This window comes from Moschus berezovskii, chromosome 5, assembly GCF_049115385.1.
Source record: "Moschus berezovskii isolate FMDL1 chromosome 5, NW_MosBer_1.0, whole genome shotgun sequence".
NCBI classification, from domain to species: Eukaryota; Metazoa; Chordata; class Mammalia; order Artiodactyla; family Moschidae; genus Moschus; species Moschus berezovskii.
In genome coordinates this window covers 99300367-99323447 of record NC_142464.1, presented here as the reverse complement: position 1 = coordinate 99323447, position 23081 = coordinate 99300367, and the positions used below count along the sequence as shown (strand labels likewise).

The 23081-nt window shown below is 44.5% G+C and overlaps 1 protein-coding gene across 1 annotated transcript in view; it reads right to left on the bottom strand.

Annotated features, from left to right (window-relative positions):
• PARM1 (prostate androgen-regulated mucin-like protein 1) overlaps positions 1-23081 on the bottom strand; it is a 131494-nt gene that overhangs the window by 40933 nt on the left and 67480 nt on the right. Inside the window, exon 2 of the mRNA XM_055434739.2 lies at positions 6753-7448. Coding sequence (XP_055290714.2) covers positions 6753-7448 — 696 coding nt within the window. The remainder of the gene's footprint in view (positions 1-6752; positions 7449-23081) is intronic.

Here is a 23081-nt window from a genome sequence, read left to right as displayed (position 1 = left end):
ATTCATTTATTCAGCAAATGTAACTGTGGGTCTATCACCTGTCAGGCTCTGTTTCAGGGGTTGAGGAGTGTAACTTACAGTGGCTGGGGATGTTCCTCTTTGTGAACAACATCCTTGTTTTCATGAGCGGCCAGTCTGGTGGCAGAAAACAGACACCTACTCACCAAATAAATGAGATAATGTCAGAAAGTGGTAAGTGATCAAAAGGCAAGTAGGGTAAAGGGATCCATGTTGATGGGATTACTATTCCAGACAGGCATGAGGTATCAAGAGGTATCTGCCTCTTGAGCAGATGACAGTTAAACAAAGTCCTTCCTGATGAAAAGGAGGGAGCCTTTAAAGATCTGACAGGAAAATGTAAGTGCAAAGGCCCTGGGGCAATAGGCCCTGCGGTTTGTTCAAGAAGTGGTAAGATTGCCGGTGTACTTGCTGATGAAAGTGGAAGTAGGTGAGGGCACAGAGACAGGGCAGGTTCAGAGCGTTTTGAGCACTGCAGACATGATACAGACTTCGGGTTTTACTCTGATTTAAAAGTGCAAGCATCCTCACCAACATGGAATATAAATTGGTACAGCCACTATGGAGAACAGTATGAAGGTTCCTTAAAAAGCTAAATATCGAGCTACCATATGACCCTGCAGTCCCACTCTTGATCATATATCTGCAGAAGACATGGTCTGAAAGGATCCATGCACCGCAATGTTCATTGCAGTACTGTTTACAATACTCAAGGCATGAAACAACCTAAATGTCCATTGACAGAGGATGGATAAAGAAGATATGTTACATCTGTACTATGGAATTTTGTGTGTGTGTGTGTTAGTTGCTCAGTTATGTCCGACTCTTTGTGACCCCATGGACTGTAGCCTACCAGGCTCCTTTGCCCATGGAATTCTTCAGGCAATAATACTGGAAAGGGTTGCCATTCCCTTCTCCAGGGGATCTTCCCGACCCAGGGATCCAACCCAGGTCTCCTGCACTGCAGGTATATTCTTTACCATTGAAGCCACCAGGGAAGCCCAAAGAATGAAATAATTCCATTTGCATCAATATGGATGGACCTAGAAATTGTCACACTGAGTGAAGTAAGTCAAAGAAGGAAAAATATTGTATGACTTCCCTTATATGCAGAATCTAAAAATATATGATACAAATGGATTTATTTACAAAAGAGAAACAGACTCACAGACTTGGAGAATGGATTTATGGTTACTAACCGGGAAGCGCAGGGGGAAGGGATAGTTTGGGAGTTTGGGATGGGCATGTACACACTGCTATAAGCAGTAAGTACCTATTGTATAGCACAGGGGACTCTGCTTGATGTCATGTGACAGCCTAGATGGGAGGGAGTTTGGGGGAGAATGGATACATATATATGTGTGGCTGAGTCATCTGCTATGCACCTGAAACTATCACAACACTGTTAATCAACCATCAGTTCAGTTCAGTCACTCAGTCATGTCTGACTCTTTGCAACCCCATGAATCACAGCACGCCAGGCCTCCCTGTCCATCACCAACTACTGGAGTTCACTCAAACTCATGTCCATCAAGTAGGTGATGCCATCCAGCCATCTCATCCTCTGTCGTCCCCTTCTCCTCTCGCCCCCAATCCCTCCCAGCATCAGAGTCTTTTCCAGTGAGTCAACTCTTCACATGAGGTGGCCAAAGTACTGGAGTTTCAGCTTTAGCATCAGTCCTTCCAATATAAAATTAAAAGGTCAAAAGTAAAGCACAAGCAAACAGAGTGTTAAAGCCAAGGAGGACTGGCTGGGTCTTGAAAAGCATCTGTCTGGTGAAGATGTGGTGAGTAGAGATCAGTTACAGGGTGTTCAGGTCCCACATGTGAGAAAGGACAGTGGGGTGAGGGGAAATTCTGAGAGACCGGATGCAGGGTCTGTGAGAAAAGAGCCGTGGTTTCTGAGAGAGGAGCGGACAGAGGAGTGAGAAAATCAGCAGTTCACCTGATCCACATGACATCTGAGCCACCCAAGAGCCACCCAAGTGGAGACCATGAGTTTCATCGACAGCTGGGTGTTGACATGTCTTTAGTTCAATGAAACAAAACAGGGATAGAATTTCACATCTCTGGGTTATCAGCATGTGGATGGCATTTCAGTCAGGAGGCAGGATGAGGTCATAGTGTGGGGATTGTGCAGAGAAAAGGAGTGTGGAGAGGCTGGGGGAAAGGAAGACAGTGTTGGCCCGGGGGTGATCCAGTGTAGAAAGCTGAGGGGGTGAAGTAAGGCCACAGGCATTGGGAAGGAGTGGTTGGCCAGGTAGGTTATGAACCAAGAGAGAGGTGTCTCGGAGGTCAAGCGGAAACAGTGCTTCAGAAAGGGCAGTGACCATCCATGTCCAGTGCTAGCTTGGATTATACCAGGACTGAGAATTAACCCCCAGAGGTGGCAATGTGGAGGGGACTGGAGACCTCGACAAGAGCATGTTCTGTGCTTGCAACTGTGGAACCCAGGTGTGTGCAGCACACAAGCACCTCAGTCTACCCTGCCCTGTTTCCTCCTTGGGTCCCAGTCCCCTTCCTCTCCTACCACTCATGAACAGTATGAAACAGTACGAAAAAGCAAAAGGATATGACACTGGAAGATGAGACCCCCAGATCAGTAGGTGTCCAATAAGGAGAAGAGTGGAGAAATAGCTCCAGAAGGAGAGAAGAGGCTAAACCAAAGTGGAAATGATGCCCAGCTGTGGATGTGTCTGGTGGTGACAGTAAAGTCTGATGCTGTAAAGAAAATATTGCATAAGAACCTAGAATGTTAGGTCAATGAATCAAGGTAAACTGGAAGTGGTCAAACAGGAGACGGCAAGAGTGAATATCGACATTTTAGGAATCAGTGAACTAAAATGAATGGGGATGGGAGAATTTAAGTCAGATGACCGTTTGTATCTATTACAGTGGGCAAGGATCCCATAGAAGAAATGGAGTATCCCTCATAGTCAACAAACAAGTCTGAAATGGAGTCACTTAGCCTCAGTGTGCTTCCTGCACTGGAGTAAATAAAATAAGGATAATTAACCACACTTCAAATGAAAGGTGCTCTAAATAAATGCATTATATTAAAAAAAAGAAACAAAGGAGTGGTGTTACGTGTTACTTGTGCTCTTTCTTTTAACTTAAAAACTATAAAACCAGTCAATCCTAAAGAAAATCAACCCTGAATATTCATTGGAAGGACTGATGCTGAAGCTGAAGCTCCAATACTTTGGCCACCTGATGCGAAGAGTTGATTCAATGGAAAAGACCCTGGTGGTGGTAAAGAATGAGGGCAGGAAGAGAAGGGGGCAACAGAAGATGAGATGGTTGGATGGCATTATTGACTCAGTGGACATGAGTCTGAGCAAACTCTGGGAAATAGTGAAGGACAGGGAAGCCTGGTGTGCTGCAGTCCATGGGGTCACAAAGAGTCAGACACGACTTGGTGACTGAACAACTACAAAACTATAAAATCTCAGAGGACAGGTCTTCTACTTATTAGTACTTCTTTGCCTCAAGCATCGGGTCCTGGTGGATGCAAAATAAATATTCTTTGATTTAATAGGTCATAAGGGATAAGCTGATCGCCGAAGAATTGATGCTTTTGAACTGTGGTGCTGGAGAAGACTCTTGAGAGTCCCTTGGACTGCAAGGAGATCCAACCAGTCCATTCTAAAGGAGATCAATCCTGGGTGTTCATTGGAAGGACTGATGCTAAAGCTGAAACTCCAATACTTTGGCTACCTCATGCAACGAGTTGACTCACTGGAAAAGAGTCTGATGCTGGGAGGGATTGGGGGTGGGAAGAGACGGGGATGACAGAGAATGAGATGGCTGGATGGCATCACCGACTCGATGGACATGAGTTTGAGTGAACTCCAGGAGTTGGTGATGGACAGGGAGGCCTGGCGTGCTGTGATTCATGGGGTCGAAAAGAGTCGGACACAACTGAGCGACTGAACTGAACTGAACTGAACTGAAGGGATAAACCCCCTTGGGTCTAGGAAATGTATACTGGCTGTGCTCAGGGATTTTCCTCCCACCTGCCACACCTTCTCCTCCAGTCATTCAATCATTCCTTCATTTGTTCACTCTGCAGTTCCTACTGGGGGCCCTATTCCCTAAAACTATAACTTTTTGGTGCATGACCCAGCTCTGTCACTCATTTTTTGTCTCTTAGCCTTGTTGGCTGTGAGTTGAAATCAAGATCCATGGTCTAAAATACAAGCCAGAACAGTGGAACAGGTCTGTCTTAGATAATCTTCCCTATAAAATAAGAGGGACTTGAATAAAGTAGTAGGTTGTATCAGATTAGGGAGATTCTCACATGCCAAGCTCAGAGTAGGTGCTCAGAATATTGGTCCATCACAGCCATGGTACCCTGGAGAGGGCAGAACGGGAGAGAGTGGAGAGTGGAGAATGGGAGACTAGTTAGAAAACTGAAGAAGCAATGCCATGCTGGAAGTGATGAGGTCTGAATTAAGAAAGAGAAGAGACAGAACCACAGGTGGCAAGCCTGTCCTTGGATGGCACCTGTGTTAGGGACTGAGTCAACACCCACTCTGATCCAGTTACCAAGTCCAGGCTCGAGATGTTCATGGCAGCTGAGAGCATGGAAAGCATGAGACAGAAAGTGGGGATGTGGCAGAAAGCAAAGACTAAGTCACTTCAGTTCGGCTCTTTGTGACCCCATGGACTATAGCCTGCCAGGCTCTTCAGTCCATGGGATTCTCCAGGCAAGAATACTGGAATGGGTTGCCATTTCCTTCTCCAGGGTATCTTCTCAACCCAGGGATTGAACCCACATCTCTTACGTCTCCTGCATTGGCAGATGAATTCTTGTAAGGACAAATCTAAATGCAATGTGCCAAGGGCTAGCTGCAGGTACAAATAGGATGATAATGGGGACAAAGGAAGCGATTTTTGAACTGTGAGTTCCTCCTTTCCACTTTCCAGATCCACTCTCCACCTTTCTCCACTTTGCTCTCTGACCCGCCCTCCAGGAGGCTGAACTATATGGACCACAGTGGGCTTCTCGTCCTTGGTATCTGGCTGTATATCCCCTTCACTTTCAGAAGTTAACCTTGAGTTAGCTTTGTCCCTCGCCTGAGTCACTGACCCTCCCAAGGTGGTCTGTTCTACAGGATTCACCTTCTGGGTTCTGGTTTACCCTTCTCTCCTCCAAGGCCTGACTCACGAGAGCTCTGCAATTACGACCCCCTGTGGTTTTCTTATGCCCCAGCTGTAACTCTGTAATTCATTCCTTTATCCCAGTTTGATTATATTAATATCTCTGGCTCTTGTTGGGACTCTCACTGATATATGCTGGACCTTTGAAATAAGAATTTGCAATTCTTTTGGACTTTTTCACTTAGTAAACTATGAGCTCTTCTATGAGAAGTTATGTCTTGTCAATCTTAGTTCTGTTTCTCCCCACCTCCACTGTTTACCACGATTTCCATTCACAGTGGTTGTTCATTGTTTGTTGCTGCTGCTGCTGCTGCTAAGTCACTTCAGTCGTGTCTGACTCTGGGTGACCCCATAGACGGCCTCCCCTGTCCCTGGGATTCTCCAGGCAAGAACACTGGAGTGGGTTGCCATTTCCTTCTCCAATGCATGAAAGTGAACAGTGAAAGTGAAGTCACTCAGTTGTGTCCGACTCTTAGCGACCTCATGGACTGCAGCCCACCAGGCCCCTCTGCCCATGGGATTTTCCAGGCAAGAGTACTGGAATGGGGTGCCATTGCCTTCTCCATCATTGTTTGTTAGAAGATGTTAATTTCTCCTCAGTCACAACCATTTCTTTGACCCTAGCTGGTCCTGTGTGGCTCAGTCACAAATATTCCCCTCTATGTCCCTGGCAGGATGACCAGGGCAAGGAGCTTAAGCTCCATTTTCTCTTTCACCTTCTGGCTGTTCTTAACTCACTGTTTCTTAATCAAGAAGCTAAATGTTCCCCACTAAGGCCTTTTCCTGCCCAATACCCCAAAGGGTACAGATTTCATCTCAATGTCAGATGCATGTGACCTCAGAAAAGACCCCAAATCTCTGTCATAATTTCCAAGATTGCAAAATAAAGATAAAACTAATACCAACTTTATGAGTGGCTGGAAAAATAAAAACAAATGTGATGTTTCATCGAATTTACTGTCTTTCTCATGAAATATATCAGTGACTTGAAATAACAAGCATTCTCTCCACCCCCGCTCTACTTTCTTTGACTGTTTTCATGAGGTAAACACGGCATTAAAACGTCGAGCACAATCATAATTACAACTGACATTTCCTGAGTACTTACTCCCTGCCAGGAACTATTCTAAGCCCTTATATATGTCATTTCATTTAATCTCCACAAGGACCATGCCCGATAGAGTCTTCTTTGTCCCAGTCTTACAGATGAGGAAAAACAAGGCACAAAGAGATGAAGTCACTTGCTCAAGGTCAGGAGCTGGAATTGAAACCTAGGAAGCGCCATCCAAAGTCAGTAAGCTGTTAACCCTTAGCTCACCCAATCTCATTCATTTACATTCCCTGTGTCATATGTGAAGACAAATCATGTTGGCCAGAGTTAATGAACTATCATGGGGAGATTATTAAGGGACTGAGAGCAAAGTTTGCACTTGTGGAAATTCTTGCGAATTATACTTCAGCTCAGGGGTTGCACTGCAAAATTCAAATTCAGTCCATTGTGTCTGGTTAACTGAACAGCATTCTGAGCATCTCAGTGTCATCAAGGACACGTGTTCTAGCCAGAGACTCACCTGAACTTAGCGCATGCTCCACTTCTTGCATGATCACCCCAGGGGAGGTGGTGGTGGTCTCCATGTCTATCAGTATACAGGTCACTCTGGGGGGCACAGTTGCTTGGGGCGTGGCCTCCGTGGGCACTGACTCGGCCGAGGCACGTGAAGCAGCTGTGTGAGTAGAGCTGTGCTCCCCCGTGTGGGACTCCGGTGTGGCTGGGGCTCCTGTGGGCTCGGCGCTGGTCTCATCAGAGCTGTGGCTGGTGCTGATGGAGGCAGATGGAACCTCAGGTGGTGAAGTTGATGGGGGTGAGGGCGATGAGGCTGGCGCTTGAGGGGAGGTGAGTGTGGGAGACTCAGCAGGGAGGTGCGATCCTGTAGTGGGCACGCTGGCCTCCGGAGTGTCTGAGCTGTGTTCCTCGGGCGTGGGTGTTAAGTGGACCCCACCGCTTGTTGGTGAAGGGTCTGTGCCCTCCCAGTTGGAGGTGGGGCTGGTGGACTGCTCTTCTCTGGGCTCTGTGGAGATGTTCTTTGTGGGTGGAGATGTGGGGACTGGTGTTGGATCTAGGAGGACTGAGCTGTTGGGCGGGCCACCAGTAGGGGAGGCTGGAGGAGTTTGCGGAGAGCTGGTCCAGATGGCTGTCGGTGGGGTGGTCTCTGCCAGAGGAGAATCAGTAGAGGGGATGGATGCAGACACGCTCTGTAGCCTCAGCCCTGTAGAAGAGCCAGGACAAAAGTGGTTAATGTGTGAAAAAGTGCATGGCAAGGCTGTGTGACAGTATTTTCACAGGTCTTTCTCATTTTATACTGTGCCTCTGTAATTGTGAAGGTGACTTTAAAAATATTTTCACCCCACTAATTGCTCTCTCCTCCCTTGGTGACTATCAGTAGGAACCAGCCTGAAAGCTCAGCAGGAGCAATTAGTGGGTCAGTATGCACAAGTTCAGCCAATACATGGCGTGAACTAGCCTTGTCTCTGCTTGCTTAAAGCCATGCCCTTAAATACTGAGACACTCTGCCGAAGTGACTTTATGAGAATTTGTCTGGACTGTTAAAGGGGCTGTTCCACAAGGCCTGCGGGGATGCCCAGCCTATGTGATGGGTTTGGGGAAGTGCAAAGCTGGTGGAGCTCACTGATTGGCTCTTCCTTGCCATGGGTGCTCACTGATTGGTTGCTCCCTGCTTCAGGGTTCTGAGCTCTGCAAGCTGGCACAAGGATGCTAGGGTTATGGGCTTGCCCATTTGGGCGAATAAAGGTGTGAGAACATTTCCTGTGAAAGAAGAAAGAAAATTTCCTGATTAAAAGCTGAGAAGAGGAAGGAATCTGAAGTTTGGATATATTTTCTGAGGTTAGGACCTGGTTCTCCCAAATCTGAGCCTGGAGTCTTTACCTTCATGTTGTTTTGCCAATTTTTTTCATATTTTGTTAAATTTTGGAATTAGTTTCCTTTCTTCTGTCCTCCCTACCTCCATTTGTCCCATTCAGTTTCATTCATTCACTCAAGTATTTAATAAATGGCTTCTGTGCACTTGTACCATGCTATACACTGCGTTTATTTCACTTTTCACGCAGCACATCTCTCGATTGTCCCTCCACACCCCTTACCATTTCTCAACAAGCTTTCTCCTAGTCATTTCCATCTAGGTGGATGGCAAGGCTTTTCAATCAGTTACTCAGTTAAAAATCCAGATATCATCCTTAACGCATCTTTTTCCCTCACTGCCCCTCCTCCATCCAACCATCAGCAAATCATGATGACTGTACTTAGAAAACAGATCTGAATCCAGTCACTCCTCGCCACCTCCTTTATCATCTCAACATCAGCTGAGTCACCAGTCACTTGTCTAGACAACTGCCACCATCTCTTAATTGGTCTGCTAGCTTCCAGATTTCCTCCTTTCAGTCTACTTTTCACATAGCAGCCAGTGTAATATTTTAAAGTGATAAATCAAACTGATTTAAACTGATCAAAACCCTCCCAAGGTTAAGCTTAGAAGAAAATCCATTCTAGTTAATCTCTATTCAAATGTTAACCTCGTCCTTGTACGAACCTTCCCAGACAGTCTGAGCCAAAGAAATTCCTATTTCAGCCCCTTGCTTATTTTTTTCAAGGTTTAAAAAGTTTTTTTTAGTGTTAAAATATACATTTAACATTTTAACCATTTTTGAAGTGTATATTTCATTGGCCCCAAGTACATTCTCATTATTGTTCAACAATCACCATCATCCATCTCTAGAACTTTTTCATCTTCCCAAACTGTACCCATGAAAAAATAACTCTCTATTCTTCCCTTTCCCCAGTCCCTGGAAACCACTATTCTACTTTATATCTCTTGAATTTGACTGCTTTAGGTGCCTCGTATAAATAGAATCATACAATACTTGTTCTTATGTTTCTGACTTATTTCACTTACTAGCAAAATACCATCAAAGTTCATCCATGTTATAGCACATGCCAGAGTTTCCTTCCTTCTGAAGGCTAAATAATATCCCATTGTAGATATCCCATTTTGTTTATTCATTCATCCAGTGATGGCCACTTGGGCTGCTTCCCCTTTTTGGTTATTGTGAATAGTGTACACTCATATGTGTACAAATATCTGTTTGGGACCATGCTTTCAATTGTTTGGGGTCTATGCCCCAAAATGGAATTTTATCTATTAGTTCAGCGGTAAAGAATTCACTTGTCAAGCAGGAGATACAGGTTCAGTCCCTGGTTTGGGAAGATCCTCTGGAGAAGGAAAGGACAACTCACTCCAATATTCTTGCCTGGCAAATCCTAAGAACAGAGGAGTCTGGTGTGTTACAGTCCATGGGGTTGCAAGAGTTAGACATGACTTAGTGACTAAATCCCCACACATAGTAATTCTATGTTTAATCTTTTGAGGAACCACCACATCTTTTGCTCTTTTTTGTTTTTCGTTAATAAAATAAAATAGTTTCTTCCTGAAACTACATATTATTTATCTGCCTATTATATCTCTCTTCTACCAGAAGGTAAGCTCCATGATGTTGCAGGGACTTGGACTTATTCACTGTTGTTTCCTCTAGGCCTAGAAGAGTGCCTAGGTCAGAGTAACTGCTCAATAAGTACTTGTGGGAAGGAGAAAGGAAAGAAATAAGGGAGGAAGGGAGGGAGGGAGGGAAAAAAAGGAGGGAGGGAAAGAAGGAGAGTGTAAAAATGAACTAACTTAAGGACTTTAAAAAAATACCCAACATTTCTCTACTCCTTTCTACGCATCACTGGGTATGGCCACATCCACCATGGCTGCCTGGGTCTAGCTGCCTACCTGCTGTTATTAGAAGGTAAGAACCTTGCTGAAAATGTCAGCCTCTGTCCTCTGCCCCGCATACATGGAGGCCTAGTGTCTTGTTAGTGCGTGCATGCTCAGTCACTCAGTTGTGTCTGACCTTTTGTGACTCCATGGGCTGTAGCCTGCCAGGCTCTTCCGTCCATGGAATTTTCCAGGCAAGAATACTGGAGCGGGTTACCATGACCCCTCCAGGGGATCTTCCAGGGATGGAACCCTCATCGCTTACATCTCCTGCATTGGCAGGAGGGTTCTTCACCACCGCACCACCTGGGAAGCCTAATGTCTTGTTAGGCCTTCAACTGTTTAATTCTCCAAACTCTGGGGTGACTTCCTTGCGGGGTAGCATCAGGTAACAGACAAACATGATCAAAATTCATAAGGAAAAAAACATGGGCCAGATTTCAGCACAAAGGAAGGGAGAAAAGAGGGATGCAGAGAGGTGTAGGCATTCAGCTGCATGACGGGCTCAGTAGCTGATGGAAAGTTGTACCACAGAATCTAACCCGAAAACACAGTTTTCTCAATATTTCAGTGAATTGAACACTTTAATTGTTGTCAAAATAATTGGTTTTATTTTATTTAAAAGGAGTTGGTGAAGACCATAAACTATAGGATAGTTACTCTTAGTAAACAGGGATACAGACCTCCCAAATTAGTCCACGTTACTGTGGTGGACTTTTGGCAGCTGTGAAGTCTCGACAATTTCAGGATGAATGCATCATGAAGTCTTTGAAACAGGGACAAAACAATAATTGGGACAAATATTATGAAAACACTGAATCTTCCTATGTGACCTTAGAACTTACTGGCTCTGCATCCTCGTAGCTCCCGTGACACATTAAAGATTCTGAGGCAAAAAAAAAAAACAAAAACGGATAACATTTAACTACTATTTAGTATCATATAATAGATGTGCAGATGGAGATAGACAGAGACTTTGTCTGGCAGCTAAGTCAGTCTTGGAAATCTGCGATGAATGAGCAATGTCATCTATTATGTACAAAGGAGCACAACTTCATTCAATCATTCAAGCTTTTATTGAGTAGTTTCTATGTCCCTGACCTCGCCCTCAAAGAATTCAGTATTTAGCAGGACAGAAAGGACACTCAACTCTGTGTAATATGATATGATCAGCACATTATGGAAGTAAAAGCAAGTTGCAATGGGAGACGAAGGAAAGATGAATAGATTCTGTATGGGGACCGTGGAATGCAAAAATATACAAAGTCATTTTTCAAATGACATTTAGAAAAGTCACAGAAGAGATGACATTTGAGTTGGTTCTGAAAGGATGAGAACACACAAGATGCCATTAAAGTATATGATATTCAGGGTGACACCTGCATTGTCATTTCCAGGGGAGCTAAAAGGTGTACTATGGAAATCATGGTGCTGAAAAGGACATGTTCCAGGAATAAGTTTGGTGGCTGGAGACACCCATTTTCTTGTTTAACCCTGACTAATAAACTTTCATAACTCCTGTCTTTCCTGCTTCCAAAGAGGAATGCAGTGGTTGTTCATTTCCCATGACTACCTACTTAGCACTTAAAGTATTTTATGGTCTAGTTCAGATGATTCTTACCCCTAACAAACAACAATGCATAGAAGTTGTGGGCCACCACTGGTCATCTTCACGTGAACAAGGCATTAAAGCCTCTGATTTGCCTAATTTGATGGTGCATTCCATATTACTCTGAGTACATGAGGGTGAGTCTTCTTGAAGATATCCAAAGCTCAGGTGCCATGACTACCCTAGAGACTGTTTGCAGTCCTAGTTGGCTCAGGCTGCCAGAACAAAAATATCATAGACTAAGTGGCTTTAACAATAGCAATTTACTTCTTACAGTTTGGAGGCTGAGAAGCCCGATTAAGGTGTGGGCCAATTCAGGTTCTAGCAAGAGCATTGCATCTGAGCTTGTAAGTGGCAACCTTCTAGCTGTGTCTTCACAAGGCCCTTCCTCTGCTGGGAGGTGTGGAGAAAGCTCTCTGGTGTCTTTTCTTATAAGGACACTAATCCCATGGGAAAGGTTGGGGGCGGGAGGAGAAGGGGACGACGGAGAATGAGATGGCTGGATGGCATCACTGACTCTGTGGACATGAGTTTGAGTGTACTCCAGGAGTTGGTGATGGACAGGGAGGCCTGGCGTGCTGTGATTCATGGGGTCGCGGAGAGTCGGACACGACTGAGCGACTGAACTGACTGACTGACTGACTGAACTGAATCCCATGTTGAGGGCTCCACCCTCGTCTAATCCTAATTACTTCCCCAAAGCTCCATCTTCATATGCTATCACATTGGCTTCAACACTGAGAATCATTGAGACAGTCTATGGAAACAACATTTCTGCTTTCTCTTATGTAGGACTTTTGTTTTCACAGGAATATCAAATTGATTAAGTCAAACAGCTAAGGATGTATCCCAGGATTTCAAAACTATTTTTAGTGCTAAAGAAAAGGTCTAGGTGACACATGATTATGACCCCTCATTGGATAAATGAGGGAACAGAGGCAGGGAGAGGAAGTGATGTAATTGACCTTACACATCTAAGAGGAGATGTTGGGCAGTGTTGCCTGAAGAAAATCATGTAGAGACAGGGTCAGAATTAGAATCCCCCACCACCACCCTGTGCCTAGTCTCGGAAAGACCTCAAAAAGGCCTGTAGAACATACTTGAGCAACTATCATTACAGAGTAAGCAAGGAGGAGCCCAAGTTAAAGTAAGCCAAGAAGTTAAAATAATGTGCCAACAAGGGCCTATTAGCACAGGGATCTATACTCAATATTTTGTAATAATCTATATGGGAAAAGAATCTGAAAAAGAATAGATATTTGTATAACTGAATCACTCAACTGTATATTTGAAACTATCACGATATTATAAATCAACTATACTTTAAAAGAAGTCATTAAAATAAAAAAAAGCAAAAAAACCCCCAAACATCCCCCCCCAAAATAATGCAGTGCCTCTTACATTTTCCCACCCAAAGTAGAGCCACTTTCCTCTGAAGAAAAGAATTACTTCCAATATTTCCTTGAGAAAATGGTGGAGTAAATAGAATGAAGACACTGAACCTATTATTCTCTAAATTAGAGGTGACTTTGCCACACACCATGTCCCTGCCCAGGCAGTGACAGGCTCACATGTCTGAAATGGAGTGATTCAAGGAAGGAAATCTCTTATACTTGGCTCAAGTGAGAGATCCAGGGGCATGATGGCTAGAAGTATGACTTAATCTGAAATTCTTCCTTGTAAATGTACAAATGGAAGTCCTTCCCAGAGTTTGGTCGGGTTAAAAGTTTTTTGTGGCAAGAACAGTCAATAGTGCTGTTCTCTCAGTTTGTCCCACGCTCTTCTTTCCCTTCTGTGTCCACAAAGCAGTTCTCTATGGCTGAGTCTCTATTCTTGTTTGGCAAATAGGTTCATCAGTATCATTTTTCTAGACTCCATACATATGTGTTAGTATACGATATTTGTTGTCCTCTTTCTGACTTACTTCACTGTGTATGACAGACCACTGTTGAGCACAGGGAGCTCTGTAATGACCTGGAGGGGTGGGACAGGGGATGGGGTGGGAGGGAGGCTCAAAAGAAGGGGATATATGTATACATATAGCTGATTCAGTTTGCTGTACAACAGAAACTAATACAAAATTGTAAAGCAATTATATTCCAATTTAAAAAAATAAATTAAAAAAATTAAAAAACCAAAAAAAAAAAAAATTAGCTGACAGATTGTTGCTCAGAAGAAAAGCAGACTCTTGTTGGATAGATTATGTTTCCATTGTGTATTGTCCTTTAATGTGTGAAAACAAATAAACATAAAAACCATGTCTGAATTGAGTTGGGATTTCTGGCGTTGCTAGGAGGAGAGATTGGCGGCTGATGACTGGGACCTGTAGGCAAGGATCCCGGTACTGAAGGGAATTGCAAGATGCTCCAGGGTAGAGTCTGCATTCCGCGCACGCGCTCTTGCCTCCTGCCCGCCTGGGTGTCAAGAACATAGGGCAGCAACATTGGCAGCCGGTGGACAGGGAGTGTCCTGAACTGTCACCTCTTCCTGGGTCTTGTGAGCAGCAAACTGGGCCAGTGCCAAAGTCCCAGGTGGCCTGATTGCCTGTGTTGCTCACCTGTTCTCTACCCCTACCCCTCAAAACATGTCCTCTCCTGCCCTTGGCTTGTTCAGTACCTGAGAAAACATGTGACAAAGCTTTGGCAAATTCAGTGAAATTTGATCAAAACACAGTCAAGCCCTCTCCCGTGCTGCCAAGTCAGCCTGAAGGGTGCCTTTGCCCGCGGTCTCGGGGGATCGTGCCAGGCCTGCCTGGCAGAGGTCCCAGCCCTGCTGAAGGTCTGCTTGCTAAGGAACTGCTAACAGTCAAGGCCAACTGGACTATGTCACTCCCCTTGCAGGGCTGAGGGGTGGAAAGGAAGCCTGCATAGAAGATAAAACTCCAAGACCCCACTGAGATCTAGAAGGCTCTTTGGGATCCAAGCACAGTCTGCCTCTTCAGCCTTGCTCGCCACCAGGCCTGAAAGCACACCAGACTTTTCACTGTACTCTGTTCCTTCTGCCTAAATAGCTCTCCCTCTCATGCCTGCCTGAGAATCTCCTGTTCATCCTGCCAGTGCTAGCTTAAGAGCCTTTGCTGATTCTCCTGCTAATTCCAACCCCCACGCCCCCATCTCCAGCCTCAAGCCCTTACGTGCTCAGAGCATCCTGTATTTTAACGAAACAGCACTGAAATTGTCACGTAACTACATAGTTGCTTAAGGGAAGCTTTGTTTAATGCGTGACTCCCCTTTAGAATCTAAGATTCACATGGAACAGGGGCTGTAGTGGATTTGCTCCTCACATATCCTTATTATCTGACCCATAATAGGAGTTCAACTATAAACATATAAATGAATGATAGAATGAGCTGAAGACACTACGAAGGACACTGTGCTGACCATTTCACATGCATCATCCCATTCAATCGCAATATCCATTGTTATCTTGGTTTCACAGATGACAAAACAGAAGATCAGAAAAGTTATGTATCCGCCCTAAGGTCATGCAGCTAGAACATGGCACAGCTGGAGCTTGAACCTGAAACTGTCTGACTCCAGGCTGATCTTATAACCATCCACTGTACTGTACTGGGAAATGCAAGGATGTCTTTGAAGCCTGGGCTCCATGTTTGTAAAGGCAAACAAACACCAGTTTTCCTTTATCTCCCCTAATACATTCTCTAGTGTGGGTCACTAGAGAGGGCTTTAAAAAAATTACATGACCACGTGACCCTTTTTCTTCCCCTTTTATCCTGCTGTAGGCTCTCTAATGGCCTCAAGATAAACTGTGAACTCCTTGGCACAGCACATAACACCTTTGATGATCTCCCAACCGCACTCCTGGGTGAGCCTTGTGATTCTAGCAATCTGAATCAGTGTGCATTTCGGAAACATTGGCTGTCTTCCTCCTCCCGGCCTTTGAGTCTGCACTTCTTCCCACCCTGGCTTCCCTCGCCCTACCTCAGTCCTGAGAACTCTGGAGCTTTACCTTCTCTGTGAAGATTCCCCAACTGGAATGAACCCTTCTCCTCTGTGTGCCTAATCATAGCACACATTATACTGAGTCGTTTCTCCCCATGCTTGTCTCCCATCAGACTGGGAACCCTAATAACAGGGACCACAGCATGCTGTTCATGTTCCTGGCAGAGAAAGTGCTCTATAAATATTCATAAAACCCTGGATTTTCTACCCTTCGAAAAATGAAAATGTTCTCTGGCTTATCTGTTGGGTCTTGATAGCAGAAATGCATCTTCCTTTTGATTTGTCTTTAAGCTCCATAAAAACTACCAGTGCTGAGGAAATTTTGGATGGCTCTCTAAACATACTTTTTGCTTGCTTGTTTTCACTTTGGAAACAGCAGGGATGTCTTCTTTTTGTGCATGATATAGTTCAGAGTCACCAGCTTTTGAAATGCTGGCCTGTCAATCAACTGGCCCAAACACAGGTGGGCCTCACCATCCTGGCACTGAATGGACTAAACTTTAGCAAGTGTTTGAGTGAGAAAGAGTATAAAAAAATCTTAAAACAATATATATACTTTAACATATAAGTTAGGTCTTAATGTTGCTTAGGTTGAGCAAAGCTATTGTTTGGATTCCTCACACTGACAAAAATTCCCCATGTCGTGTTTGGTTGGGTTGCTAAGGGTACCCAACACTCCAGAAGGTTCATCTAACATCCGCGAAACCATTACTAATCATTCTGGTCCAACCATATGGTATTTGAGAGCTCTCATATGTCTAGACAAAATGTATATGCCCCAGACCCATCCAACTGTATTTAAGAAGACGCTTGTTTGAAGGAGAAGAGCCACATCCTCCTGAGAGTTTCGTTGGTGGAAATGAGATCCTGTTCTAGTCCCCAAAGAGGAAGAGACCTTCTGTTTTTCAGCCACTGAATCAGAACTCTCAGACATGGAGTATGACTCAGCTTCTCTATCTGGACTCATGTTATCACCAAGCTCCCTGTGGGGGCTGTGCATGCTAATTGACAGAGTAACATTTGTGAAGAAAGTTGTGCTTTCTGGGGAAGAAAAAATACAGTACATCATTTAAAAAATTTTCTTTTCACCAGAAACAGCAGCTGTCTTTGTTAGTCAAATGCTCCCCCAAAGTCTTTACCTTTAAGCTGGGGGTAGACTGTGGTGGTCGGCCTCAGGAGGAGGCAGTGCTGAGCATAGATGCCAAGAGATACCCAAAACTCTGGAGGAGCCATATTGGGGTGTCTCAGGGTGGTGAGCTGGACAGAGAGATGATGTAGGGAGGGCGAGTGCCTTCTCTTTGGCTGCTTTGTGGTTAAGGTGGGTACGGGGTGGGTAGCAGGATGGGAGAGGAAAATGACTTGATGTCTCCTTCAGGTCACGGGGGATCTTCTGAACAACAGTGTTGCCTTCTGCCTAGTCCCAACACGTGGAGCCCAGGGCAAGAATGCACACAGAGGCCCACACAGAGAACGTGTCCCTGTTACAGGCTGAGACGTTGTGTCAGTGGCCCAGCCTGTGCTCCATCCAGACCCTGCAGCCTTCTGCGGGGGATCCCTCTGGTGACTGGACACTAGGGGGGCCAAGGATGTGCTGGGGCAGCGCCGGCCGAAGCTGGACCTGGGCTCAGCTGAACCGAGGATGGAGACTGACCCAGACTCGTTTCTCAGGCAGCCTTGGTGGGCAGGTTTCGTTCCTCCAAGCCTTGGTTTTTGGAAGGGATTTTCAAGCATTCCTAAGGCAGAGGGGAGGGAGGGAGTGTGCAGGGAGCATCTTGAGTGATCTGTGGTGATTGGCTTTAAAGACAGCCCCTCCTCTGGACCCATAGCTGAGGCTGTGAGTCGCTCCTCCCTAGGCCCACTGCAAGCCACACCCTGTGGTCCAGGGGCCCAGTTCAGCTTCCCAACACTCTCCTGTTTGCTCAGTAGGTTACTGAAATTTTCAAAAAAATTTCTCCTGTGAAATTGAAAAGGAAAAAAAAAGTCTTTGTGTTCAGGTGTCACAAAATGCAGTGGTTTCTTATCTGGTCAAAGATCACACCCTTTCCTTTGCCTTCCCTCGCCCACCTCCGCCCCCTAGGTCCAAATCACAATCAAGTCTTTTCTCATACCCTGTAGCCACTAGGAAGTATCAGAACTTAAGGAAGTCTGTAGTATTAGTTTGCTTTGATTCTGAACCGTTTCCTTCAGAGGACCTTTGGGAAGCTAGGAATTACCCAAAGAGCTGGGGCCACCCTGGTGCTTTCTCAGCCTAAATGTCCTTGTCTACTTCTCCCAACCACTTTGTCTCCAGTTCAGTGGGTGCCCCATCCATGCCTTTTTGGAAATCTGCCCTTGACAGGACAGTCCTGGTTGTTGGGTGGGGGGCGGATTCCAAGTTGATGCATACAGGCATTCTGACTGGCGTTCTACCCTGACTACTCACAGGGTAATACCCATGAAATGCATCCCCATTTGTCTCACTACCAAAGCTGACCACTGATCACCTAGGAGGCAGGCAAGAGGGCAGGGATGGCTCCAGTGCAGACGCATCTCTCAGACTGGGAATATGACTCAGAGCAAGTTTCCTGGGCTGTGGGAGGGGGTGGGGGGAGCTTTCTCAGAGAAGACAAATGACCCATGATATTGGTGGGCCTCCTTTCTCTTCCTGCCAACATTTTCTTCTAAGGGTTTTCAGCAAAGATGCCAGTCAGCACAAATGGTTATGATTCCTAGTTTCTTTAAAAAAATTTCATGTCCTCTTAAAATATTGAATAGGAATATAACTTATGTATAATAAAATGCATACATCTTAAGTGCATAATCAGTGAATTTTTACACACACACAGATATATACCTGCATAAGCACCACTAAGATCAAGAATCAGAAACTTTCCAGCACCCCGGAAAGTTCCCTCATACTTTCTCACAGACATAATCCTCTGAAGAAAACTTGCTCTGACTTTCATCATTAGAAATTAGCTTTCCTTGTCTTTGAACTTCACATCAATGGAGGCATATGGTGTGTCTTCTTTCCTGTCTGGATTCTTTCACTCAATAGGAGACTCTCTTATGTTGCTGTGTTTTAGCAACTCATCATTTCTCATTGCTGATAGCATTCAATTGCATGAATATACCACAATGTATTACCAAATTATGGTGACTCAGTGGTAATGAACCTGCCTGCCAATGCAGGAGATGCAGGAGATCCAGGTTTGATCCCTGGGTCAGGAAGATTCCCTGGAGAAGGGAATGGCTATCCACTCCAGTATTCTGGCCTGGAGAATACCATGGACCGAGGAGCCTGGCGGACTACAGTCCATGGGGTCGCAAAGTCAGACATGACTGAGCGACTAAGCACAGTGCAGCACAGCACAACAGAACCACGGTTTATTAATTCATTTTACCAACGGTGCACAGGTGGGCTGTTTCCAGTTTAGGGTTATTATAAATTAAGATGCTTCCTTTACAGATTCTTAGTTAACATTTCTCTAATGCTTATTAAAAGGCATTAATACTATAATACTTTTAATACCTGTAATACTTTTCAAGTATTAAGTCACTTAATCCTCAAAAAAAACCCTAGGATAATTATTATTACCCCCATTTGACAAGTGAGAAAACTGAGGCAGAAAGAGGTTAAATAACTTCCCAGTATATAGAACTGGAAAGTAGAACTGGGATTCAAACCCTAGAAGGTAGTCTATCTCAATAATCTGTCATCAAGCGAATAGCTAGACCACTTATTTGCTGCACGACCTTGGGCAAGCCTGTTAATTACTATCTCCTTATTTGCCAACTTGGGATAATAACAGTACCTCCATTCATAGAGTTATTGTAACATAAGGGCTTCCCTAGTGGCTTAGACGGTAAAGAAATTGCCTGCAATGCAGGAGACCAGGGTTCGATCCCTGGGTCGGGAAGAGACCCTGGAGAAGGGGATTACCTCATTTGCCAACTTGGGATAATACCAGTACTTCCATTCGCAGAGCGATTGTGAGGGTTAAATAAATAATCTGTATAAGGCAGACACTGTTGATTGACTAACCCAATAGTCATTCCCAATCCCCTTCTTCTAGCTTCCCTACCGAAACTATAAAAGCTAAATGCTCCCTTCCTAGCCTCCTTTGTACCCAGAGATGTCTATGTGTCCAAGTTCCACAAAATGAGGTTGATAAGATACAGGCTAAAGGGCTTCTGGAGAAATTTCACTTCCTCATAAAAAGGATATGTAAGAAAGAGAAATTCTCCTGGTGTCTACTTGTCCCTCCCACTTCTTCCCTTTAATGTAGATGTGATGTCTGGCACAGTGGCAACCATCCTGTGAAGCCAAGGATGAAAGTCAACCCACTGGGGAAGATGGAAGTGAAAGACAGAAAGAACCTTTTTCCTTGATGATACTATTGATCTTGCCATGACAGGACTAGAATGTCAAACTTCAGACTTCCTATTAAATAAACAACACATGCCTTTGCAGATTAAGGTATTGTTCAGATTTCCCATTATTAGCAGTATAGATGACAGAACCTGTAAAATGCTTATCACAATGCCAGGCACAAAGTAAGAGGTTAATAAATACTAGGCTATTATGTGATCTGTTTAATTGGAACCTGGGTCCAAATGCCTTCACCCTCTTTAATCTGCTAATGATTTTCAGTAAGCATCTTTAAAGAGACACTATTCCTCCTCCTGGCATCAGTTATGAGCCTCAGGAATGGAGCACTCCTGACATTCTTCAACAGAGCAATGAGCCACTGGACCTGTCAGTGTTCCTGGAGATATTCTCTAGGCTAATGCCTATGAAAGCTGAGCTGCCTCAAAAACCCACAGAACACATCAGAAAAAAAAAACAAACAAACAAACCCATAGCTAATGTCATTTGTATTTTTCCACCTTATTAAAAAAACAGTTCAGAAAGTTTGTGGGACAATTTTCAGCATGTCATTTTTTTTTCAATTTGGAGGATAATGTTGTGTTAGTTTCTGTTGTATAACAACGTGTATCAGCTATATTCCTGAGCCTCCCTCCCATCTTTCCCCTCTAGGTCATCACAGAGCCCTGGGCTGAGCTCCCTGTGCTATACAGCAGCTTCCCACTAGCTATCTATTTCACACATGGTTACTCTCTCAAATGGTCCCACCCTCTCCTTCCCCTGCTGTGTCCGTAAGTCTGTTCTCTATGTCTGGGTCTCTGTTCCTGCCCTGCAAATAGGTTCATCAGAACATTTTTCTAGATTCCATAAATATGGTTAATATATGATTCTTGTTTTTCTCTGACCTACTTCACTCTGTATGACCGACTCTAGGTTCATTCACCTCACTGCAAGTGACCCGATTTCATTCCTTTATATGGCTGGGTAATATTCCATGATGGCTGGATGGCATCACCAACTCGATGGACATGAGTTTGAGTGAACTCCGGGAGTTGGTGATGGACAGGGAGGCCTGGCGTGCTGTGGTTCATGGGGTCGCAAAGAGTCGGACACGACTGAGCGACTGAACTGAACTGAACTGAATATTCCATGGTGTGTATGTACCACAACTTCTTTATCCATTAATTGATTGATGGATATCTTGGTTGCTTCCATGACCTGGCTATTGTAAACAGTGCCTCAATGAACATTGAGTACGTGTGTCTTTTTGAATTATGGTTTTCTCAAGTATATGCCCAGTAGTGGGATTGCTGGATCATATGCTAGTTTTATTCCTAGTTTCTTAAGGAATCTCCATACTACTCTCCATAGTGGCTGTATCAATTTACATTCCCACCAACAGTACAAGAACACAGTCTTGATAAGAACACACTTGCAGCTAGGTGACTGTGGCAGGCTGAAGAAGTAGAACAAAGATGCCCCAACAACAATCACGGACGCCGGACTTATTGTTATACAAGCTGGGCCAACTTGGTCAGAGCCATGAGACGTAAGTTAGACATACTCAGTAGAATGGCAACCTACTCCTGATTTTAAATTTTCAGCATCACTTAGCAATTTATTTTTAAAAATTCAGTTAGACTTTTGGTTGTCTAGGTCCAATTCAACAAATAAGTATTGAGTGCCTGCTCTGACCAAGGCACCCAGGTATCTAGGCTATATGGATGAAGTAAACAGGAAGAGAGAGAAATTTGTTTTATTTCATATAGGCTTTCTTTTGACAGCTGCAATTTGACTCTATTTTCCCCTCATGCATGTTAATGCTTACGGGCCTGTGTGTGTGTATGTGGTATGTGTGTGTGTGGTGTGTGTGTGTATGTGTATGTGTGTGTGTGTGCTCAGTCCTGTCCGACTCTTTGCAACCCCATGGACTGAACCCACCAGTCTCTTCTGTCCATGGATTTTCCAGGCAAGAATACTGGAATTGGTTGCTATTTTCTTCTCTAAGTGATCGTCCTGACCCAGGAATCAAACTCCAGTTTCCTGCATTGCAGGCAGATTCTTTGCCATCTGACCCACTGGTATTCATTAATTATCATTTCTGCCCTTTAATCTTCTTTCTGTCTGTTAAGCTATCTCCTAAACAGCAAAAACTACACTAAAACTGCAAGCTTATAAACTTATGGCATCACAGCAAATTTCCTAGAATCTAAGGATCTCTGTCCTCTACAGACATCGAAATGAGAATGAAGTTGCTCCTCACTTGAGTCAAGTTCTAGGCTGGACATGCAGAGGTAGAATCTGCAGCCCTGAAGCCTACCTGGTTTCATGGGCGTTAAGGCCATTATTCCTTGGATGAGCAGTTCTCCTCTTTGAGAACCACTTTCCCTATAGAGGGATTATTAACCCATTTCCCCAAAAGGGACCCTCAATGCTGTGCTTAGCCTCTCTGCTGAGAGAGCTCATTTTCAGAACTAGGCCTGGATGGAAGATGATGACTGTGGACGGAACCATGTACAGCAAGACCCTACTCATCGCCAGGAGACTGCAGGAGAGGATCTGGTGTTTTACTGTCTCCTGGAGTGGCCCAAACCCTGATATGCACTCAAAGATAGATGGACCATCTCTGGGGATTAGGAACAGGGTGCCCCTTTGTTCCCAAATAAAGAGAAGGGGCCAGAAGAACAGGAATCTGTCAGTAGGAAGTTCCAGGTACGTGTGCAAGCTAAGAGCTCACACAAAGCTACGAAGAGCATAAGCTAAGGGTGGACACAACCTTGTTTCTGGTTATGTGTGACGAGGGTAATCTATTCACTCTGCAGGGATGAGTCTTCTCTGCAGAAATATGCCTCCTAATGAACAAAATCCACTGAAATTGATATGAGAAACCATGCTTTATATAAGAGATGTTGTGGGTAATGAATTTTAATCAAGTACATTAAGCAATGAGGGGAACAGGCTGTTTGAAGGAATTCCGTGGTGAATCCTCATTTAATGCAATTAATTACCACCTAATTTGTCACCTGTGTAAAGCATGCTGACTTTAATTTGCCTAAAAATCCAGATCTTCTCATGCTCTTGTTCCCTAAGATATTCATGACTCCAGAAGGCAGCAGGTTACTCTCCTTACAGAATTTGTACCTCAGCTTAAA